This window comes from Solanum pennellii, chromosome 2 (genome assembly GCF_001406875.1).
Source record: "Solanum pennellii chromosome 2, SPENNV200".
Taxonomy (NCBI): Eukaryota; Viridiplantae; Streptophyta; class Magnoliopsida; order Solanales; family Solanaceae; genus Solanum; species Solanum pennellii.
In genome coordinates, this window is record NC_028638.1 from 50,219,776 (window position 1) to 50,242,346 (window position 22,571).

At 31.8% G+C, this 22,571-nt stretch overlaps 4 protein-coding genes across 6 annotated transcripts in view; 2 read left to right on the top strand and 2 right to left on the bottom strand.

The window, feature by feature from the left end:
- Positions 1-390: 390 nt before the first annotated feature.
- On the bottom strand, positions 391-1,960 carry LOC107010230 (HMG1/2-like protein). The gene is made up of 8 exons (XM_015209476.2): positions 1,809-1,960; positions 1,664-1,709; positions 1,430-1,531; positions 1,287-1,344; positions 1,142-1,186; positions 930-1,010; positions 753-839; positions 391-659 (listed from the first exon to the last, which is right to left on the bottom strand). The coding sequence occupies exons 2-8, from the start codon at positions 1,699-1,701 to the stop codon at positions 645-647; spliced, it is 426 nt and encodes a 141-aa protein (XP_015064962.1). The 5' UTR covers positions 1,702-1,709; positions 1,809-1,960; the 3' UTR covers positions 391-644.
- A 3,239-nt stretch (positions 1,961-5,199) lies between these two features.
- On the top strand, positions 5,200-9,573 carry LOC107010229. Its single transcript, XM_015209475.2, has 7 exons — positions 5,200-5,414; positions 5,663-5,742; positions 6,323-6,393; positions 8,486-8,556; positions 8,637-8,718; positions 8,950-8,999; positions 9,241-9,573. The coding sequence occupies exons 1-7, from the start codon at positions 5,307-5,309 to the stop codon at positions 9,310-9,312; spliced, it is 534 nt and encodes a 177-aa protein (XP_015064961.1). The 5' UTR covers positions 5,200-5,306; the 3' UTR covers positions 9,313-9,573.
- Positions 9,574-10,610: 1,037 nt separating this feature from the next.
- Positions 10,611-15,272, bottom strand: LOC107010224 (putative protease Do-like 14). Of its 2 annotated transcripts, XM_015209470.2 has the most exons (12): positions 15,141-15,272; positions 14,054-14,139; positions 13,829-13,975; positions 13,616-13,743; positions 13,173-13,471; positions 13,003-13,069; positions 12,524-12,654; positions 12,110-12,230; positions 11,491-11,583; positions 11,164-11,288; positions 11,035-11,091; positions 10,611-10,944 (listed from the first exon to the last, which is right to left on the bottom strand). In XM_015209470.2, the coding sequence occupies exons 2-11, from the start codon at positions 14,130-14,132 to the stop codon at positions 11,070-11,072; spliced, it is 1,212 nt and encodes a 403-aa protein (XP_015064956.1). In that variant the 5' UTR covers positions 14,133-14,139; positions 15,141-15,272; the 3' UTR covers positions 10,611-10,944; positions 11,035-11,069. The 2 variants fall into 2 exon arrangements, with proteins under 2 accessions (XP_015064956.1, XP_027769954.1); XM_027914153.1 differs by lacking the exons at positions 10,611-10,944; positions 11,035-11,091 and having other exon boundaries at positions 11,213-11,339.
- A 3,732-nt stretch (positions 15,273-19,004) lies between these two features.
- LOC107010226 overlaps positions 19,005-22,571 on the top strand; it is a 6,368-nt gene continuing 2,801 nt past the window's right edge. The window contains exons 1-4 of one of the 2 annotated variants that reach the window (XM_015209471.2): positions 19,005-19,202; positions 19,303-20,103; positions 20,176-20,227; positions 20,490-20,563. In XM_015209471.2, coding sequence (XP_015064957.1) covers positions 19,200-19,202; positions 19,303-20,103; positions 20,176-20,227; positions 20,490-20,563 — 930 coding nt within the window. In that variant the 5' untranslated portion in view covers positions 19,005-19,199. The remainder of the gene's footprint in view (positions 19,203-19,302; positions 20,104-20,175; positions 20,228-20,489; positions 20,564-22,571) is intronic. The other variant, XM_015209472.2, reaches the window with a different exon arrangement.

Here is a 22,571-nt window from a genome sequence, read left to right on the forward strand (position 1 = left end):
ATTGGAGAAGAACACTGAAATACGAATAATTGGTCTACTGAGAAGGAGGATATGAATAAGGAAATGGTCCCATATGCCAAAAGGAACGATACAGGCAAAATTATAGACACTTGAACTACTGCACAAGCAAATGGAATATCTTAATGCCAAGATTCAAATGGCTGGCGATACTGAAACTTAATAAATTAGTACATACGACTGTTAAAATAATAACCACGTGTTCTAATCGACTATAAAATCCTATTCACATGGAAATGAAAATTTCTAGCGAGAATCAGATCGGGACCCAAACACCATAAATAAAATTAGCAGAAAGTTACCGTTGATTCAATAATAATAAAACGAAAACAAGAAGATACTATTTAGCATCAAATATGATCAACTGAAATGTATACTAGCAACAAAAGGAATTCCCAAGCTAAATTTTCATTAACATCAGCAAAATAGAGAAATTACATAAACTACTTGAGCTTTAAGGCAAGTCATCTGAATTTCAACTTTCTGTCCAAACTAAACCCCCAAAGAACAAAAACTAAACAAAAAAATGTGAAAAAGAGGGCATCTATTTATCAAGGGAAGGACTGATAGCAATTCCTACATGAACTTATCCACCATTCTCTGAAGTTCAACAGCCTACTGATTGTTTAATCATCATCCTCCTGTGAAAACATGAATAAAATCATCTATAAGAACTCACAAATCACAAAAAATCATCAAACTAATAGACGATAATTACACTCATAAATACGAACCTCTTCACTTCCATCATCGTCCTCATCATCATCATGTACCTCGGACTTGGACTTGTCAGACTCCTCATCGTCAGCATCACCAGCAGCCTGTGTTGCATCGGATTAAATTAAAAATTAGAAATGGAAAAAGCAGACCATGAACACATAAGGTTACATCAGTGAGAATATATTATTTACCAGTTTTTTGTTATATGCATCCATGCTCTTTTGGTACTCAGCCTTCCTCTTCTCAGCCTTGGCCTGGTAAGGAGCTTTCTCCTAGAGCAAAGTTAAAAAAATAAAAACAAAGCAGAACTTCAGTACATAGTTCGTTTGAAGACAAAACGCATAAAGTCAAAAAGTAAACTCGAATAGAATTTTCCAGTATATGATTTGAGGCTTATACTCACTTCATCTGACAACTGTTTCCACTTGTCTCCGCCAGCTTTGCCAACCTACAATTTAGTGAACAAAAATCAATTAAGCAAAAGGTCAAAACACAAAAACCGACAGATGCTGCTGAAAATAAGGATCTACTTAGGGTAAACTACTCACAACAGCAACAGATTTGTTATTTGGGTGCTTCTCCTTGTAGGTCTTCCTGAACTCCTCCCTTCATTCAACAAAGCAGATGAACACCGTTAGTATATCGGCCTTAAACACATAAATCACAAAACACACAACGATTAGATACATACATGAAAACGAAGAAGGCACTTGGAGGCCTCTTAGGCTTGTTTGGATCCTTAGCGGCGTTCTTCGCCTTCTTACTCTCAGTAGCCTTCTTCCTTACACCAAGCCTATAACAATTCATCAAAACTTTAACAACACGAATCGAAAAAATTCTCACATAGAAACACCACAAAAACCTAGATCTGAAACCGTAAACACGAAGCAAATCAAAACCACAACTAAAACAGAGTCAAACTCACTTGGTATCAGCTTTAGCCTTTGATTTAGCTCCTTTCATGATGAAACCTGCAACGAAAACACGAAAACCGTTGAGAATCGGTGATGAACCGGCGGAAAAAGGTGAAAACTCGGCTGAGGTAGTGAGTAAAGCGCCGTAGGGTTTACCTCTAGAGGGAGTCGGATGTTATTCGTTTGTGTGGATTTGGTGCGTTGCTTTGTAAGTGTTGAGTTGTGAGTGGGAAAGGGGTCTATATGAAGGGGAGCGAGAAATAACAAGGGCTTTTCGCGCTGAGGGACTCTAAAAGAATTTTGCCTCTAAAAAATCGAATCGGAGATGATTTGGGCGGGATTTCGAAAATTATTTTGCCACGTCAGCGATCCGTGTGAATGTGTTTAAGTGGATATAGTGCTCTTCTCTTTTGAGATATTTTGGGTTTTGGGCGTTGTGTTTTCTCTGTGTTTCTCAAAGGGAGGATCCTGGCCGTTGATGAGGAATTATTGAGGAAGTTTACGGACACGTGGAGGGATCTTAGGAGTTTGGGGTTTTTGGTAATTTAGCACACACGTGTAGTGGTTTAGGAATGGAATGACGAAGTTAACCTTTTGTGTTATGACGGTTCTGTAAAGGGGCGGTGTGGGTATATTAAACAAATCTAGACAAATGGAATCATTGATGACGGATCGCGAGTGGGAGGGTGATTTGGTCAATTCACGAGATGAAAGAATCTCTTTAGTTTTATCTTACAATTATTTTTAAGAAAAAAAGTCAATAAGATATTTCTCTCATTTTCATTCTTGTAATTGAAGAAAAAAAAAGGTTAAAAGATGAATGTGTGAGCAAGTATATTACAAGAGATAAGATTACAGTAATATATTTTGTAAAATTTTATTAAGTGAGGTTTGGATGGATAAACTTTACATAAATTTTGTCATTATTTAGTGGAGATCGATATATTATTTTTGAAAAACTCTCACTTTGAATGCGTCAAATTTAAGTAAAACAAGAGGAAAACGACAAAGAAGACATAGTAGTTATATAAGAAATAAAATCTACATCGGACAAAATAATAATAACAGTAATAGAACAATGTAATTAAATACAATAAATAACATATGACAATAAACATCAAAAGCAAGAACCACGAGTAACAAACCTAAACCCTAACTAGTAAGACAATGCTCTATCATAACTAACTTTTTACACTAACACGACCTTCATTCTATCCTATCTAAAATCATGTCCTCAATACTATGAAGTTGTATCTGTATCTTTTCTAATTACCTCTTTCTAATACTTTTTTTTTTGTCTACTTCTACTAATTCGTTTGCCCCCCTACAAATAGCCTCTTGCATATCCTTACTAGAATGATTACACACCTTCTCTTCTTATGCTTAATTCATCTGAATTTTGCTTTCTTTATTTTTTTCGAATAAGAGATAGAATAAGAATGATAATATTGAGAATAAGGTTGGAATGATTCCATAGTGGACAATACGAGAGAAGTGCCGCTGAAGTGGCTCTGTCATGTAAATATGAGATGAATACAAACCTAGTGAAGAGTTGTTCGAAATTTGTTAGATGGGTTCGAAGAAATGTAGATATGGTAAAAAATTATTTGGGAGAGTGAGTAGACAAGACATTCCACACTTGCATAATTATAAAGGAAATTTCCTTAATGTGAGGGATATGACAGTCGAAGTTTAGGGTGGAAAGTTAATAAGAAGACAAGACCCTTCGGGGTGGTTCGATGGTTTGGGCTTGAAACTTTCATGTTGGAGGTCTTAAGTTTAAAACCTTTTTCCAGTCAAAGTAAGGGGTTTGTCTTCCAAGTCGAGCTCGTCATAGTGGGCTTGTCTAGTACGGGTTACCTCTCCTGTGTGGTTTGTGAGCTATTGTATAGGAGCAAGGGTTTTACCCCGTGCGCACCAAAAGAGTAGCGATTACATATTTTTCTTGTTATAAAAAAAAAAGTAGGTACACGTGTTTATTTTTTCTTATCAAAAACAAATTGATGAACATGATATCAACGTCTATTTCAATGAAAATAGTTAACTGAATTATATATTCATGGAATACTTTAACTTCTCGATTCTTATTTTTTAAAAGTAGAATAAAAAACTGAGTAATTTAACCACAGATAGTTGAGACAAGTTGCTAGTCATTGACATACCGATTATAATCAGTGGTGTGAATTCACGATTTTCGTTCTTGACAAATAAAAGTATAAGCGTGTAAATAAGTTTTTAGAAACCCTTGAATTCATTTAGGTTTAGAAATCACACTTTTGGCACATTTTTTTTTTAAAAAAATGAAAAACAAAACTAAAACTAAAATAGGAAACAATAAAACAATAAAACGCTATCACAGGACTTCAAACTAGTGAAATGAAGTTTAATTTCAGGTGGACCTGTCACTATGCTATCAATTTTTCCCTGTCCTTGAAGGGAGTCTCTCCCTCTCTCTCTATATATATATACAAAAATATAGAAAAATTATTTTTTATATATAGTGTAATTTTTTAACGAGAAAATTTAGATGAACCCCTTATAATGGATAAATACTTATTAAATATTAATGTAATTCATTATAATCGAGTGATTTAAATAAAAAAATAAGCATTAAAGAGTCGTGTGGTTTAATGTATTAATTGTATCTTATTTGTATCGAGATTGTAATATATGATCATTGTACGAAAATGATTATAAGAATAAATAATACAAGGATTGGTATATAATGAGTAGATATTATGAGAATTGTTTTAATGAGTAGATATTAATGAGAATTGTTTTAATGATTACATATTTTAAGGATATTCTTTTGTATTTAGATACTTTCTATTGACATATTATTACTACTACTACATGTGCTGCTTATTTCATTTTCAATTTGAATCAAATAATTTATTTTTTTATATTTTTAATGATCTATATAGAAATATTTAGATAATATTCTTATCTTCAAGAAAGAAAAAGGAAGAGAAGAAAAAGATTAAAAATAAATAAGAGGAAAATCAATAAAAATAAATATAATAAAAATTGTAACATATTTACTAAAATTTTGTAAGAGAGATTTATAAGGATAGAGACTAAAGTATACATACATCTTGCTAGTACTCAATAAAGGTATATATGTTATTTCTAAAATACCTTAACTCAAGAGTAGCAGATTAAAGCTAAAAAAAAATCATAGAAAATATAACAATTAACAAAAAAAGCATTATAAAACTTGTAATCAATCAATAAAAATAGATAAAATAAAATAATTTACACAATATTCTTATATGAATATTATAAAGACTAATCTTACAAATACAATATAAAATAATAATAATATAATAATAAAAAATAAATTATTAAGAAATCAAGCCACCATAATAACTGATTGTTGTAACTAGATTTTTACTGTATCGATAATAAGTTCACTAGTTATAAGTGTATTTTTATTTTAAAAAAATAAAAATAAACGAGGAGCATAATTACTTTATTTTCAAATATTTTTTATAATGTTTTTTTTTTTTTTGTGTTTTTTAAAAAAAGAAAAGGAGAGTCCAAGCTCATATTGGTCCCAAAGGAGACGAAGAAGAAACTGATAGGGTCATACAGATCGGAAAATCCTTAATAGATTAGCAGAAAAGAGCGGTTCGGACGGAAAATCAGCAGAAAATGGAAGAATCAACGGCGAACCTAGAGAGGTCGGTAGCCGCGCCGATGATATTCGTTATGGTGTTAGCTTTGCAGTTCCTTTCTCGCTTTTTCGAAATCAATAAAAAGGTTAGTTTCTCATCATTTCTGATGTTTATTTTCGCGTTATGTTAATTCCACAATGAATCGATATGAAGTATTGATGTTTTAATCTTAATTTTGATTTGGTGAAATAGTTGCTTTTAAATCTCCATCGCTATTTCAATGATTTGATTAATTCAATGTGGAGGCTTGAGTCAATTCGCTTTGTTCTATTCAATTGTAGACATCTGATAGCAATTGATTTTGATTTTGTTATGATATGATAATTTTTTCAGAAAGGTTCTACAAGTTCAGAAGATTTGCAGTTGCGCGCAGAAATCAAACAGCTTCTAAAGGAGGCAAGTGCCTTGTCACAGTAAGTGAGCTTCACAATGTTTTGACAATGATGCACGATGGTGTTTGGGCCAACTTGAGCTCACACCTCAATTAATCAACTAGGCACCTGCTATCCAGCACAATTAGTCAACTAGGCACCTGCTATCTCGTCTACCACGAGCACAAGTACATGGTAACTTTGTCTACCAAGGTTTAGACATATGAAAAAGTCGCCTAGTCGTTTTTGTCTTTGCTGCGATATGAATCGTGAATTCGTACTGTCCGTCACAGTTTCAGTGACTGTTAGTGCTCACATGTAGTTTCGGTCATAACTATTATCTTTGCGTTGTATGTCAAAGTATCCTAAACAAGATTTCGTTATGTTTTTCTTTGTTGTGATTTTTCAAAACTATCCCTGTTTGTAGAGTTATTTACTGTAGTTATACTTGATAGATAAGTACCTCTTGATAAGTTAGTAACAGGTAATTAAAATAGGAAGTGTCGTCTTCAAGAGACTACAGGATGATTTTCTCTTTTCATGTAATAAATAAAACTGATCTTGTCATTATGGAAGTTCTATGATATGGAAAATATGATTATTGCCTTCACGTGTATTTCAGGCCTTCAACATTTGCACAAGCTGCAAAACTGAGGAGGTTAGCTACAGCCAAGGAGAAGGAACTTGCAAAAAGTATGGCTTGTATTCTATGTTCTTTAGCTTAGTTCCTGCTGTATTCGTAATCCATATCTAGAATCGACTAACACTATAGTTGAAGGCCTCATGGCTCATAGAGCGATATATTATTTGTGAGTCCTACTTTCATCTTCTCGTTTGAACCTAGACTCAAAATGATTACAAGTTTGCAGCTTTGATGACTATTCAAATAGGAACATGACTGTGCTGCCATGGCTTGACATAGTAACTTTTGGAAGGAATATTGGACTTGTCTTCTGTCCTTTCTCCACTAACTTGCTGCCAGTGACAATTTCTTGACCCACTTAATGAAGTGGTCCTTCTTCCATAATTGTGCCCAGATTTATACTGCCTCTAATATAGACGAGAGATACATTCATTATGCCCCATCCCACCAAATTACATTTATGATGGAAAGAATCACCTCGAGAGAGCTAATGATTTTTTATCAATAGCATTACTAAGCATAGAACAAGCATTCTGTGATGGAGTTCCAAAATGATGTGAATTTCTCCAGTGTACTCAGATTACCATCACTAGAGAACCATGAGATGAATGAAGACCCGGAAATAGTTGGAAGCACATTAGGTTGTGCCAAACTGCCAATGTTATGATGATTCAAATTGCCTTTAGTACTTTTGCTATTGAATGCCTGGATTGAGCTGAATGCAAGAGTAAAAAAATTGTTTTTTGAGGCTTATTGTAGAGGAACAAGGTGCACATACCAACTCTTTTACCTGAACATGACTTCTTTTTAGTATTTTTCTGTCCTATCCTATTCTAGCATATGAAGGAATTTAAGCTTGCATATAGGTAGCAAATTAATTGATATTTTGGGGAGATCTCAGTGAAATGGGTCTCAGTGGCTGTACTCCTTTCAGTTTGGAGCCTGTGAATGTTGGAGCTCATGGACCAAAGGCAGACGCCTACCATGAGGAACTTAAACCGCTCAACCTTTAAAGTCGCCTCAACAGGAAATTTCTACAATATTCTGATAGTGATAGTTGAAGTTTTCTTCCAGAAGCTGGACTAAATAAACCAAGTCTTAAACCAAGTCTGTCTCCTCCTTATAGTTAGACTTATGAGAAGTTGTGGTTAGTGCTTGTCTTTTGCAAATTACTGGCTTCATGTAACCATACGTATACAAGCAGAAACACATAAAGAGCACAGATTAACATGCTGATTCTTCCTTGTTAATAAGCACAAATATGGTGGATACTTTGATCAAACATCAAGTTTAGCACGAATAGCTCCTGCAGAGAAGTAAATTTTTTGGATGACATTCTTGGGAAGGCATTGTGTTTTGGATTCTGATTTTTCTAGGAGAAAAAACTTTCAATTAGCGATTCTTCATATTGGAAGGTGTAAAACATAAACTACAATGCTACCAAATGGATTGATCCAAAGGAAGGAAGAGAAAAATCCACAATTTATTACTGAAGAAATACACTTCCCTTAATTGAGAATAATAATAAAAAGACTCTATAGGGATGTCTTGTGTTGAACTTAAACAAGTGAATCAGAGATAGGAATGCTAAGATAGTAATATTAGTGGTCTTGAGATCTACAAGCAAGTAAATTTGATAGTCAGGATGGGTAAATCATGGATTTAAATCACTAAAGTAGGTTTGCCAGATTGAGGAAATGTGTGTAACAGACTATTTTTCAAACTTGAAGGTGGCTTTCTAGTCTGGTAATGTGACTAAGCTATGATCCAAAGTATATCACCTCCCTATCTAGTGCTCTCCTCTATGTTGATATTTCTTTCTCGTCATTTTGTCTTATTCACTTGTAAGTTACACATCAGTCTTCACAGCACATACAAACTAGTTGATATTGAGGTTTAGGTATGTTTGTACGGTTAACATACATACTAGAGAACTTTTAGTGTTAGAAACTTAACATATTGGACTGGAATGGAACAGGTCCAAATGAAGTGAAATTGGTAATGAGGATAAATCATACTATCCTCAACCAGCTGGGAATTGAGGCTTATAACTTATTGTTGTTTTTGGTGTTCTCTTTATAGCATTTTTTATTTGGATGAAATTTATCAATAAATTTAATTAGTCCTCATCCTCTGATGAAGATCAAGAAATTCACAACAAAGAGGCGAAATTGTCACATGATTCATATACAAAAGGCCTAACTATTTTTCAGGTATGCATTGGATTCACTAAGTGATTTTTACAAGCTTCCTTAAGCTGTAAGATGCTTATTTACCCCCCTTAATCACACAGGTCTTGACATACTTGTTGTTGATCATTTGGTTTTGGCGTATTCCTGTGGCTTCCATATCTAAGCAGCTCGTACAGCCTTTTGGTAATACTTCTGATTCCTAGATTAGTGAGCTGTAGCCATACCTACACGACATTTTGTGACCATTATGTATGCTTTAAATATTGTTTACCCATTTATCAATTTGCTTTGCTCGTCTTCCATTGTGATTTATGATATATTATTGCTTTCACCGACTTTTAGGGAGATCCTTGTTCTTGTTTCCATAGACATCTTCCTGTGACATACTGATCTATTGTTCTTCCATTTCTGCAGGGAAGATGTTGTCTTGGCGAGCTGGAGGCCCTGCCAATGAAAATGTTATGGTAATGATTAGTCGCCATTGTTTCTCTACTGTCATTTATTCTTTTAGGGGATATAGTGACTGAAAATAGAGCATTCCTGTAAGGGGGAGGGTAGGTCTTGGGTTTGAGACTCTGAAGGTAGAGCCAGCACTTGTGCAACATATCACATGAAAGCAGCAGCTCCTGCATTTTTCCTAAGACACCAAAGTTGCTTGTCTTTTGGTTGAATGACATTTTAATGGTTTGTTTAATGCACTTGCAGGTGGGGATTATTCCGTGGTTGATACTGTCTACTAGAGTCGGCAAATCTATCAGCCGAAGAATATTCAAGTAGGAGGAGAAAGTAGAAGTGACATCAGTGTATCGGACCATTTTTTTTTTTTTAACTATCCTTTCATTATCTATCTTATGTTCTTACTAATTCATTGAGATTTGTAAATTGAATGTGCTATACCTCTGTAAGAAGTACCCTTGTTCTTTTTCTGTAAGTAGGAACAAATGTGTTGAGTTAGATGTCATTTTTGAAAGGAGTGCTTATTTTGGTTTTGAAAAAAAGCAAATGCAGTTCGTTTTCTTGGGTTTTTTGAGGTATAAATTTGTAGAGTTCATGATGTGTATCTGTGAAATTATAGTGCGCACAATTGGTATACAAAAGAAGTTTTCTTTTTTTTTGTAATCGTCAATGACTTGCATGATCACTTCTGGTTTCTAGTGTCACTTCTATTGTTTATCTTGGTCTTGTTTATTGGAGTTATTTTCCCAGTTCTCAAAACACAAACTGAGGAAAGGGAAAAGAAAACACATTTGATTGTCAAAAGTCTAGAAAATTGTTGCAGTCAATAAACAATTTTGATAGAACAGCTAAATTACCCAAAAAATAAACAAACTCATGACTACATGTACTCCACCCTCTCCTCTTCTGCAAAAAACCTAGAAAGAACTTAGGTAAATTAGTTATGCATAGTTAATCATCTTTTATTAGTATATAATTAACTATGACATTGTAATTTATGCCAATTGTTTGTCTTATGTAGTAACTTTTAAATGTTTTAACATTTATTTTTTAAAAATGATTAAATCAATTTGGAGTACACCTGATTTATATGCATTTATTTAACCTGCTAACTTTTCAAGGGCGAATAAAGGAACCAAATAACTTACCAATGAAGTTTTGAAATAATTTCAAAGACCTTATTTTAAATTTGACTGCGTAATACCAATTTTTCATTGCTCAAGAGGGTATCCGATAGAGAATTTTTTGTAGTTTTTTAAAATAATAGGAAATTTTTAGAGATTATGATATTTTAAGTTGTGTATTTATATAATTTTTCCTTGTTTTAAATCACTACATCAGTCTCTTTTTATTACTCACGGTGAGTTTTATTTGTTAGATTTATTATAACCTAATTGAGTATTGATGAAACTTGTAATTTGGAAAATTCTGTTATTTGTATGGATGAAAAGAACCATAGCCAGTTTCCTATAATTGACAAGCATCTTTTAGGTGTCAGGAACTGATTTTACAATTAGTCAGTTCATGTGTTTTTTTCCTTTTAATGCAAATGACTTAAACTTCCTTAAAAAATATAAATATATAATACTAAAATGAACGATAAAAATAGAACAAAGAGGTAATTTACAAAAGATATTAGGGATAAAATAGCAAAAAGCTTAAATCAAATCAAAAGCGTCTAGAAACTATACCATCATAAGTTGAAGATGACCAACTTATGGTTCTTTTCGACTGATTTTACCTCATAAGCCAATCTTTTTGTATTTACCAACAAATACACAGATAAGCCAAAAATTACTTAATATAAGATAATTTGGTAAACTACTAACTAGATTTTCTATGGTGTTATACTAATGCAACAAAATGCTTGGAGAACATCCCATTGCAAGAAGTGTTCTCTATAACTCCAAAAAAGTGGATTGTATTCTGGGGCAAAACTGCTCACTACGCTATCTGCAAACATCACCAAAAATATAGCACAAAATTAGCTTTAACTGGCAAGACATGTTATGAAGTCGAAGCACCATCGTATTCTACCATTACCTGCAACCCTTAAGATGTACTATTCTTGAATGTCATCATACCTCCCAATGTGGCCAGCTGAAATAACAAATGTTTTATAAGACGCTGAGAATGAAGGTAAATCATCACGAAGAAAGAAAAAAATGTTACCTGTATAATTTATCTGATGTGACCTCCTCCACCACCATGCTAAGATGTACAGGAACATCATGACTTGCTCTTATCACGACCAACTCCACAGATTCTCCAACATTATTCCACATGTTTTCGAATAGCTAATGACAAAAAGCCATACATATTAGAACCAGTTTGCATCCTGCATTGCACTGATAAACACAAAACGAAGTACAAAAGATTGACTACATCGATAAAAATGAACATGCTCAGTTGCTCTCAGAGAGATACAACGTAAGGAGCTCACGAAATTGTGAAGAAGCAATTGACATACCCTAAACAATAACAAGAAAGGTAATATACCTCCAAGAAACTCTGAATTCTTTTTCCACCAAACTGAATTATAACATCATTGGGTTTTATCCCAGCAGATTCAGCAGAAGAACCAGGTAGGACCTGTTGAACAGTTTTATACAGCAATTAGTAACAACGATTTAACTAATTTCAACTAACAACATACATGGTTGAACAGAGTAACTTTTTTTAACAAAAGTTCATAACAACCTGCGCGAAAAAGTTGGAACTATGTTGTTTACTACTTAGTATAATTGATGGTGTTTGCCACACTAGTCCTATTTCCAACATCAATTTCCCGTCATTACTTATCTTTTGCATTTGTAGCATGTTCAAAATTTCAGCATTTACAAATTAAAATGAAGTATTTTTCTTATGCACATGAGTTAACATGGACAATGAGGATTCACAGGGCCAACTCCAACTAGTTTGGATTGATGTGTATTTGTTGTATTTCTTTATGCGTATCATATAGAAACGGGCACCTGATCACTGCACTCAAACCTGGCCTATTCTACCCTGGTGCTATAATTGCTACTTAATTCAACAACTATAAAGTAGAGGGACATCAATACCATCAAAAGAACGATTTCCAACAAAAAAAACTGTAATAATATATAGAGCATACCTCTTCAACAATGACACCTTTCAAGACATCAGGGAACTTTGAAATAATTATTTCCAGAATTCGTAAGCGAGCTGCATAAAGGTTAGTTACTTCCATCCCAAGCCAAGGTCGACGTGACAGCCTATAATACAAATAAAGCCTAAAGATTAGTACCAGGTATCTGTGATTAGATTTTCTATAGAAGTCTAAATGATCTCCACTTTTCTTCATTACATTTGAAACAGAGGTCCATCATGGATATGAGAATGGAACAACATATCTCCAGAAATAAAGGTCATAATTTTATCTCTTTGGCAAATTTTTCTATTCAATCTTTTGCAAGTTAGAGATAAACCAAGAATCGAATTAAGGTCTATACATTAGCAGATCATTAGGCAACACTTTGACACCATAAGTCCTTAAAACTTGCGGTACCTGTATTTCTTATAATGCTCCCACCATATGGAAGCTATATTGATTGGCAAGAACGCAATAGAGCCTGGATCATAAAAGCAAATACCAATGACTTCTCCATAGCGGTTAATAAGCGGCCCCCCAATACCGCTCTACAATAACAAGGAAAAAGCCCAATAGCAATGTTAGAAAAACTATCAGACAATAGATATAGATAAAACATACATATTATTTGTCATTAATTAAGAATATTCTCTCTCAATTTCATATTAAGTGATGCTATTAGCCTGTCACAACCCATAAGAAAGTTACTCACTCCTAGAGAGAAGTGCTTTTATTAAGAACCGTTGATTTCTTGATACATCACATTCATGCATTTATTATTCATGTGACAATATTGATATTCTTGAATTTGGAACAAAAGGGAGTATCCATTAGCAAATAAACAGTAAGAGATAAATGTGAGAGAGATTTCTTTAAAAGTTGTGAAAGAAAGTTACTCTCATAATATTGCAAGTCGCCTTGAAAAGCTCTTTACACTCTAAGTCATCGTCGCAGTGATCAATGCTACAAGGATCAACCATAAAAATAATTGAGAGAGAAGTCTCGATAACAAACATGTCAATTGGATATGTTTGTAATAACATAAAAGTCAAATGAAAACACCAACCAGAATTCACCAGGAGCAGCCGTGATATCATATGGCTTCGCATAAAAACGTCCAACTGCAATAACTATATCTCCAGGAACAAGATCAAATGAATTTGAATGTGGACGAAGTTGAAATGAATTCTCCTCAGTACTCCGGAGCTGGCTCGGATCAATCGTGATAGAATCACTTAAATGAGCCAAGGATGCAATTGGAAGTGGTGTGTCTGATTGAATCTTCACGGCAGCAACATTGTAGTGGAGGTCATACGATTCGATTTGACCATCAAATGATCTTCCATCGAATAGGTACACGATAACCTAAATAAATAGTTATAATTATCAAATAATCTAGCAAGAATTGACATAAAGATGATCACCAATAATCAAGAGATTAACGAATAATAATTTGGTTAAAGAAAATATTAGATAAATTTGAGAATGGGATAAAAAGAAATCACCAACCTTGATATTATCCGCTATAGAATTTCCACTCGTGGAACACCTAAAGAGACTTGCAGAGGTTAATATTATACTATAACTGTCGACACTTTCTATAATAGTCCCAGAACATTGAAATATCTCTTTTTCCCCTGCAAAGAACACAAAAATAAAGAAACAAATATAGAAGGAGGCAGCAAATATGAGAAAAGAAATAAAACTATTAAGAATAAATACCCGAGTATGATTTAAGACTGACGACAGATGTGGAAACTTTTAAAACAGCCCTCTTTGTGTAAACATCTAAATGATTATTTTGAGGATTCAAATAAAATCCCTGTTCTGTTCGACTCAACTTTACTGGTTCACTTACAAAGTCAGAACCTGCATAATTTCCAACAAACAACATATGAAAATGAATTTTTGATATCAAAGAAGTTAGAATTTTTTTAAGAAACTCACTGTATTGAGCCTCCTTTTGCTCCCTCTTCCACGGAGTAAAAGCTTCCACCCACTTCCTTTTAAAACCATTAAAAGTCATAATTTACCTACAAAAGAAGTCATTTTACTCCGACATAACCGTTTCAAGGATTAAAATCAAATAAAACACTAATATGCAATCAAATTAGCATTTAACGATAATCTGATTTCAACAACTCTGAATATTCAACTTAAATTGTACCAAATCATAGGAAGCCCTCTCCCATATCACCACATCAAATTAAACATACCAAAGCCAGATACTTAAACCAGGTTAGAACACATAAAGAATAATAGACATACAACAACAACATCGAGAAAAAACACATTTGAACGAACAATACAGCAGTAAAATAGAATCAACAACAAATATAATAAATCACCTTCCACATTGCTCTACATTCTGCATTCCATGTTTTCCAATTGAAAATATGTTATTATGTCCCAATTACCAATGTTGCTAGTCTTTGTTAGAAATTGTGGATAGACATATGATCAAAAAAAAGGCAACAAGGTTGTACGTGAGAATTCATGAGGAGAGGTGATAATGCAATCCGGATTTGAGCTAAAGGAGGTTTTTCATTGGGAGTTAGTTAAATTAATTAAAGCTGATTTAGTTACAGTTTATCCCTTTAGGAATTAGGGGCATTTATTAGAAAAATAATTTATGTATTATTTAATTCTTTGTTAATATAATACATAGCAAACCATGGTATTAGACTATCAGCAATATATGGATAAACAGAGTTAAAGACAAAACTACCATTAATACACCAAACCAAAATATACCCTAACACAATACAACTAATCTCAGCATAACTAGGGTTTACATATTACTATTTTTGAAGGTATATATCAATGAAAGTCTGCGTAGCTCCATCACTGGTTTAGTTAGTTATTAACTTAGTTCAAATCAATCTTTGTGCTTCCTTGTCTATTTTTAAAAAACAAAACACACAAGGAAGAAACCATCGATGAAAATAGAAAATAAAAAATAAAAATCACGATAAACACCCATCAACAAGGATTAACATCAAAGAAGACTCTCAAATTTCAAATACGATTTTACCAGACTGAGAGTCCGCAGGAATATGAGCTCTCGCAGAGAAGCAGAAATCTCATAAATATGTGAGCCAAGCGACGAAAACAAGTTGGCTAAGCGAAATCAACCTTATTAGTAAAAGTGGAGTACTTTTTTATATTAAATAAAAATGTAAATAGGTATATTGTCTAGGTGGTCAGTTCCGACCTACTTTATTGAAATAGTATTATATTGTATATGTAAAAATAATATAATATATGAATAAAAGTTAAAAAATTGTTATAAATTCATTGAATGAGTGGATAATTCATAAAATAAGTATATTAACAACTATTCATATTCAGTAGGTTTTATGAATCTTTTTGAATAAGAATATATCTATTTATTATGATACTTAATATGATGACTTTTGGAGTTATTTCTCAACCTATAAAATAGGGTTGTTCATTCACTATTGTATTATATATAGATGAGACTTACATATACTTGAATAAGAAAAAATTCCTCTCTTTTATCTATTTCTCTTGCCTTATTTTCTTTATGATTATATTTTGAGAGCTTTATTTTATAACAAAAATAACCTTTTATAATAATATGTATTGAGTTCTTAAATTTTTTTAGTGAAATTCTTAATTTTATCATTGAATTGGGGTTTCGGAGGTTTATCTCTTGCATAAAAATAGACGAGAGGGATCCTTCCAAACCTCTACAGTAAAAATTATACTCCCTCCGTTTCAAGAATAATGTTCATATTTCCTTTTTAGTTTGTTTAAAAAGAATGATTCCTTTCTTTTTTTGGCAAATATTTAACTTTAATTTTCCACGTGGCATGTTTAAGACCACAAGATTAAAGGGCATTTTGATATATTTGACGTAACTTTAATTTAAAATCACAAGATTAATAGTTTTCTTTCTTTTCTTAAACTCCGTTCTAAGTCAAATTAGGTCATCCTTTTTTAAACGGAGGGAGTAAGATATTTAAAAAAATTAAAAATTATGATATATATATATATATATATAAATTGAGAGAGAGATTTTAAACTCATAGGGCATTATATAAGATTAGAAGTTGACTTAATAATCGAAAAAATTTCTAAATTTATTTTAAGTTTTCAAGTTCAAATTGCAACCACTAAAATTTTTTGTAATTGATAAATAAAGCTAATGCGAAAGCCACACTAATTGAAACTATTAAAAAACTGTGAACAACAAGAACTCAGCCATGGACGAAGCCATAGAGTTCTTCAGCTGAGAATTGGAAGAGAAACAATACATAAAGAAGATCGTAATTTTGTAAAATGATCACTTAATTGTTCATCACTCATAAGATGTTTATATACATGTGTTTTAGATAAATCAATTAGTTTGTTAGAAAAGAAAAAATATCTAACTAACTAACTATGACGTCATTAACTACAAAATGAAAACTAACTAACTGAATGAAATAATTGATACATATGCTTTAATTATGTTTGTTAATAGAACCAAAAAAGTTTCAAAAGCAAACACAAAAGCACTTTACAATAATTAGCCAATGAACTATGGATATAAATATAAATAAATAATAATAAGGTATAATATGCGTCATAATTCAGGCAACAATAGACACTTTTTTTAAAATAAATAAAAATAATGACACTATTTTCTCATAATCACGGATTTAAATCATCTTTGAACATCTTTTTGGCTATGTATTATTGTTTAAAAAATTTGGCTTCGATTACTACTTGGGACTTTCATTCCTAAAAGCTATATCTGTTTCAAATTAAAGTGCATGTCGAAATTCTAAATACAATTTTATATTTTTAAAACGTAATTTTTCAAGGTTTAATTTCAAAATTTATAATCAAATAAAAATTAAGTCTCCCAAATTCAAGAGTTTAATTTGTATACATAAGTAATTATTATTTCATCTGTCTCAATTTATGTGATTATTTACTTTCCCTTTTAGTCCGTCTAAAAAAGAATGACACATTTTATATTAAGTAACAATTTTACTATAAAATGTTTATTTTACTCTTAAGGAAATGATTTACAGCCACAAAAATTTTTATAGTTCATTTTGGACCACAAGTTTTAAAACGGAGGGAGTGCAAGTCTGATGAGAAATTTTTTTCTTAAATCATACTACATGCTTTTTTGTTTTATTTTATTCGACACTTTACAAATTTTGAGATTCAAACAAGTCTATTTTTTACCGTAAATTTTTCATAAATCTTTTAAATATTTTAAATTATTAATTATAGTACTTTTTACGAAGTTACAAATATATAAATTTCATTTCAAAAAATTAAAAATTTCATATGCAAATATCCAATCAAACTTAAATTGTTTGACAAAAACAAACAAATCAAACCTATTACAAAGATTTGTTGTCAACCTTTTGATTAATACATGTAACGTTGAAAACCCATATTACCTTTTAACTGATGTCCTGAGATGCTTGAAAGATTGATCAGATACAAATTGCTACAATATTATTGATTAAGTGCACTTGTGCTCATCTAAAATACACTTAGTTGAAATAAATTAACAACACTAGAACTTATAGTGTGTTTGGTCAGTTTTTTATTTTATTTTATTTTGGTTTTTCTAAGCGTTTTTTAGAAGTATACTTTTGGCGAAAATAATTTATATTTAATCGCTAAACAATAACAATTTTTTCTTAAAATAATTTTAAGCTACAATTAGTGTTTGATTAAGTCATCAAATCACACCAATAAAAATTGTGATGGAGTGATAAGTACTTTGTTATTCATAAGTAGAAATCTCTGGTTTGAGATATAAGGTAACTAATCTTGTGATTAATTTTAGAATTAGCTTTTCCATATTTATTTTGGAAAAAAAATACTAAGATAACTTATTTTACGATGAGTTTAACGATTTAAAAAGTGTATTATATCTAAATTTAAATATTTAAATATTATTTAAATCAATTTGTGTATTACTATATTAAAAATATATCATATATGTATTTTTGTTTTTTTTATTAAAAAAAATAAGCTATTTAATTCGTATCCATTTAGGGAAAATTAGCAATCAGATCAATATACATAACATAATTAGTTAAAACAATAACATTTTAAAATATTTATTTAAAATGTCAGAATGACAATATTTTAAAAATTATGTTGTATTCAAAACAAAGAAGTCTGGCTAGAATTAGTCAAAACAAAACTGACTTAGAGCCTGTTTGGATGGGCTTAAACGTTGGCCAAACTGACTTAAAAATCAGTTTTGACTTATTTAAGTGTTTGACAATCATCAAAATTACTTATTTTAAGTCAAAAATTACTTATTTTAAGCCAAAAGTCAAAAGCTAGCTGAGAGATGTTTGTTTTTTAACTTAAAAGCATTTTATGTTGACCAAGTATATTATCTTTTGCCCTTAATTTTTTTTATTAATTATTATTATTATTAATAAAATAATAATAATAATAATAATAATAATTTGTGATGATAAAAAAATATGTGAGTGATAGGAAATACTATTATTTATGGATGTAAATATAAATTTATTTTATTTTAATTTTTTCTTAAGTATAAATGCCTTGAATTAATCAACTTTTTATCATATTAACAGTTTAAGTATATCCAAAAATCATTGCTATATATAAACTCAAACTATGTCAATGTTTTCAGCTTCAAACAATTAGCAATCAACATTATAATTAAAAGGTTTCAATATAGAAGATCCAAGACATAAATCTACAAATTTCAACCCTTTAACCTTTAACATAATTTTAAGGATAATAAATTAAAAAGAGAAAAAACAAAAAAAAAAATTAAAATAAAAGTTTTAGCTGTCAAACACGTGGATATCACCTACCAATATAAATATGGTTATATCATTTTAGGGGTAAAAAAATCAATGTTAATAGTTTAGGGGTAATAAATATTTAGTTAAAAATCCTCCTCCTCCTGCTTTTCTTCCTCTTCTTGCTTAAAGCCCTAAACCCTTTGAAAGCATAATGTCAAACTGTGAAGTAAAAAGAAAATGATCTCACTCCTCTGAAATAGGAGCGGCAGTTCAAGGATAAGACATTTAACACTATTTCATTCTCTTCAAAACCCACATCTTTAACTATGGTAAACATTTTCTGAGCTACTTTTAATTTCTTCAAAAAAAGATTCTTCTCATTAGTGGCTTAAATGGGTGTATTAATATGAATTTGTTTCGATATTACAGGATACTACACTAAGTGTGGTGGAGATGCAGCAGTTATACAATAGATTTAAGCCAGTGTTATGGGTTGTTAGAATTAAATACATTGCTGAAAACAGACATATGGAAACATTTGGAACTGCTTTCTCTGTGAGTAGTGATGGATTATTATTAACTACATCTCATTTTTTCCCAAAAACATTTTATGAATTGGATGTGAGGAGGTTAGATGAACCTAATTTTCAATCGGCTACTGTAGCGTATGAAAAGCCGAAATGGGATGTTTTGTTGCTGCAGCTCATAGATATGAATGATTGCCCATATGTTGGACTTAACAACAATGATTCACTCTCAGTGGGTCAAATTTTATTGCACATTGGGCATCCTTATAATTTTGTGGGGTCGTTTTTGACGGGTAAAATTGCCTTTGAATGTAAAGGTAATATTGAAATACCTAGGACCAATTTAACTTGCAAAAGTTATACACCTAGTGCCTTAGAGACTACCCCTGAATATAGAATTATGGGCGATATTTGGAATAGACATGTGTTTGTTGATCCTCGGTCTTTTACCTATGAAAAGAATCTTCATCCTTTTGTTCCTGTGATACAAATGTGTGGCTTCATTTGTGGAGAAGGTTGTTCGGGTGGCCCTGTTTTCAATGTTAGAGGGGAAGTTGTAGGAATGGTTGCAATGTCTGCAAATGGATATGAAATCGCTATTCACGTTGCAATATTGAGAGAAACATTAAGGCTGTTTAAAGAACAACACTCAGACGACGATGAAAATGGGAAAAGAAAAGCTATACCTCATCCTAAAATTCAGGTTCAATACCATCATTAGTCTAAATTATTTGTACAAGTAACTCATTGTGCTTAACACATTAATTTAATGTAGGCTGGAGATTCAAAGAAATTCAAAGCACATCACGTCGATCGAAAAGGAAAAGGTAAATTATGCCTTTCATGAATATTCATTTTTTCTTCTCTTTCAAGTTTCAACTACCACTTTGTTGATGTGGATGAAAATTGTTCCCTACTGATAGTTAGGTTTTATTAGTGTGGGGCATATTGGATGAGGCTAGAGTAAGGGCCAAAGTAGTTGTAGTAGGGGTAAATTATTTATTTATTGGAGTGAAGTACTCACCATCTTTGTTAAGTCGGTCTAATTAGCTATATTATTTTTTTAAATTAATTTTTATAATGTGTCAGTATTGGAGATAGAAGATGTACGTTGGATCTTGTCCAGATTTTCCGGTGTGTATGATTCATTTTGGATTCTAGGGGTAATGGATCCGTTATTTTTAACATCCAAAGTTGAAATAATTTTTTTCTGTATATGTAAGTCGTCCTTCTTTGTTACTCTGTGTTGGTCTTCTTATCTGTTGTCTCCGTTTAGTGAAGTTACTGTTTGTCAAGATTTGATTCTTTTGGGATTTGATATGCTTCAATCGGTGGATATGGTGTGATATGTATTTCTTTGAAAGTGGCTTTCTCTTCCTCCGTAATTTCTGTCACAGTATCCATAATTGTATCAGCAACGATTCCATTGTCATTTCTGTCACAGTATCCATAATTGTATCAGCAACGATTCCATTGTCGGGTGGCGCAGGTGGATTTAAATTTTCTTGGCAATAGTTTATATTTTGGTTACGATAGAATTTGGGTTTTTCTAGTGGAAAGTTTGACCTTCAAGATAGTGTTATGTGACGTCCCGCCACAATTTCAGTCTGATTTGGAGTTCGAATGGAGCGGAAGGATCTAGAGTTGTGAAGAGGTTTGCAGAGAACTCTAGAACCTTTTAGATTTCTGGAGAAGACTAGAGAATAATTTAGATATTTTTGGAAGAGTTTATCATATTCTAAAAATAATTTAGATATTTTTGGAAGAGTTTAGCATACTTTAAAAAGTGTAGAATTCTTTAGAATATGGACTTAAGTCTAAATATTTTAAAAACTTGTAGAGTAATTTTTATTTACACTTAGGCTCTTAGAAAGTAGTATAAATAGAATGCCTCTCATTTGTAAATCAATTCAAGAAGAAAAGTTGTAAACAAATTTTCCAAAGTAATACAAGTCTTCTTCTAAAGTTCTTTTTTGCTCTCTCTTAGCGTTCCGAGTCTTAAAGGCTTACTTGAGCTTACAATACCGTGAAAGATTCGTGAGTAAGTTGTCAAGTGCCGCACGGAGTCTTACCAAATATTGGATGAGGCTAGAATAGGGGACCAAAGTAGCTGTAGTAGGGGAGTAAAAATACTTATACCACCTGTCGGTCTGATTAGCTATATTATTTTTTTAATTAATTTTTATGACGTGTCAGTATTGGAGATAGAAGATATATGTTGGATCTTGTCCAGATTTTCCGGTGTGTATGGTTCATTTTGGATTATAGGGGTAATGGATCCCTTATTTTTAACAACCAAAGTTGAAATAATTTTTTTTCTGTATTTGTAAACTTGAGAATCAAGGTACTTGCCTTTTCGGCATGAAATAATTTAACCTGGGTCGTCCTTCTTTGTTACTCTGCGTTGGTCTTCTTATCTGTTGTCTCCGTTTAGTGAAGATTACTGTTTGTCAAGGTTTGATTCTTTTGGGATTTGATGTGATTCAATCGGTGGATATGGTGTGATACGTATTTCTTTGAAAGTGGTTTTCTTCCTCCGTAATTTCTGTCACAGTATCCATAATTGTATCAGCAACGATTCCATTGTCGGGTGGCGCAGGTGGATTTAAATTTTCTTGGCAATAGTTCATATTTTGGTTATGATAGAATTTGGGTTTTTCTAGTGAAAAGTTTGACCTTCAAGATAGTGTTATGTGACATCCCGTCACAATTCCAGCCTGATTTGGAGTCCGAATGGGGGCCGAAGTATCTAGAGTTGTGAAGAGGTTTGCAGAGAACTTTAGAACCTTCTAGATTTCTGGAAAAAGAATTCTCTAGAATACTTTAGATATTTTTGAAAGAGTTTAGTATATTCTAGAAAGTGTAGAATTCTCTAGAATATGGACTAAAGTGTAAATACTTTAGAGACTTATAAAGTAACTAGTTTCCGAGCACGCGCTTTGCGCGTGTAACCCATGAGTGTATTATTTCTTAAAAGATAATATTATTAAATAATAAAATATGTCTAATTGAAATTTCTTACTTTGTTTTACTACTAATTGTGATACTCCAATTTTCTAACCTCCAAGTGAATGCATCGAGATAATAATATGAGAAATTAATAAAACAAACTTCGTTTATAATTCAAAAAATAAGTTTGCAAAGCAAAAAGAAAAAATAACAATTATCTAA

Bases quoted from the DNA above. Each gene is read 5' to 3' on its own strand.
- LOC107010229 (XM_015209475.2), top strand. From the start codon at position 5,307: ATGGAAGAATCAACGGCGAACCTAGAGAGGTCGGTAGCCGCGCCGATG. The intron at 5,743-6,322 runs GTAAGTGAGCTT...CGTGTATTTCAG, and splicing joins GAGGCAAGTGCCTTGTCACA to GCCTTCAACATTTGCACAAG. The intron at 8,557-8,636 runs GTATGCATTGGA...TTAATCACACAG, and splicing joins AAGGCCTAACTATTTTTCAG to GTCTTGACATACTTGTTGTT.
- LOC107010224 (XM_015209470.2), bottom strand. From the start codon at position 14,132: ATGACTTTTAATGGTTTTAAAAGGAAGTGGGTGGAAGCTTTTACTCCG. The intron at 13,976-14,053 runs GTGAGTTTCTTA...GAAATTATGCAG, and splicing joins GCAAAAGGAGGCTCAATACA to GTTCTGACTTTGTAAGTGAA. The intron at 13,744-13,828 runs GTATTTATTCTT...TGTTCTTTGCAG, and splicing joins CAGTCTTAAATCATACTCGG to GGGAAAAAGAGATATTTCAA.
- LOC107010230 (XM_015209476.2), bottom strand. From the start codon at position 1,701: ATGAAAGGAGCTAAATCAAAGGCTAAAGCTGATACCAA. The intron at 1,011-1,141 runs GTGAGTATAAGC...ACTTTGCTCTAG, and splicing joins GGAAACAGTTGTCAGATGAA to GAGAAAGCTCCTTACCAGGC. The intron at 840-929 runs GTAAATAATATA...GATGCAACACAG, and splicing joins ATGCATATAACAAAAAACTG to GCTGCTGGTGATGCTGACGA.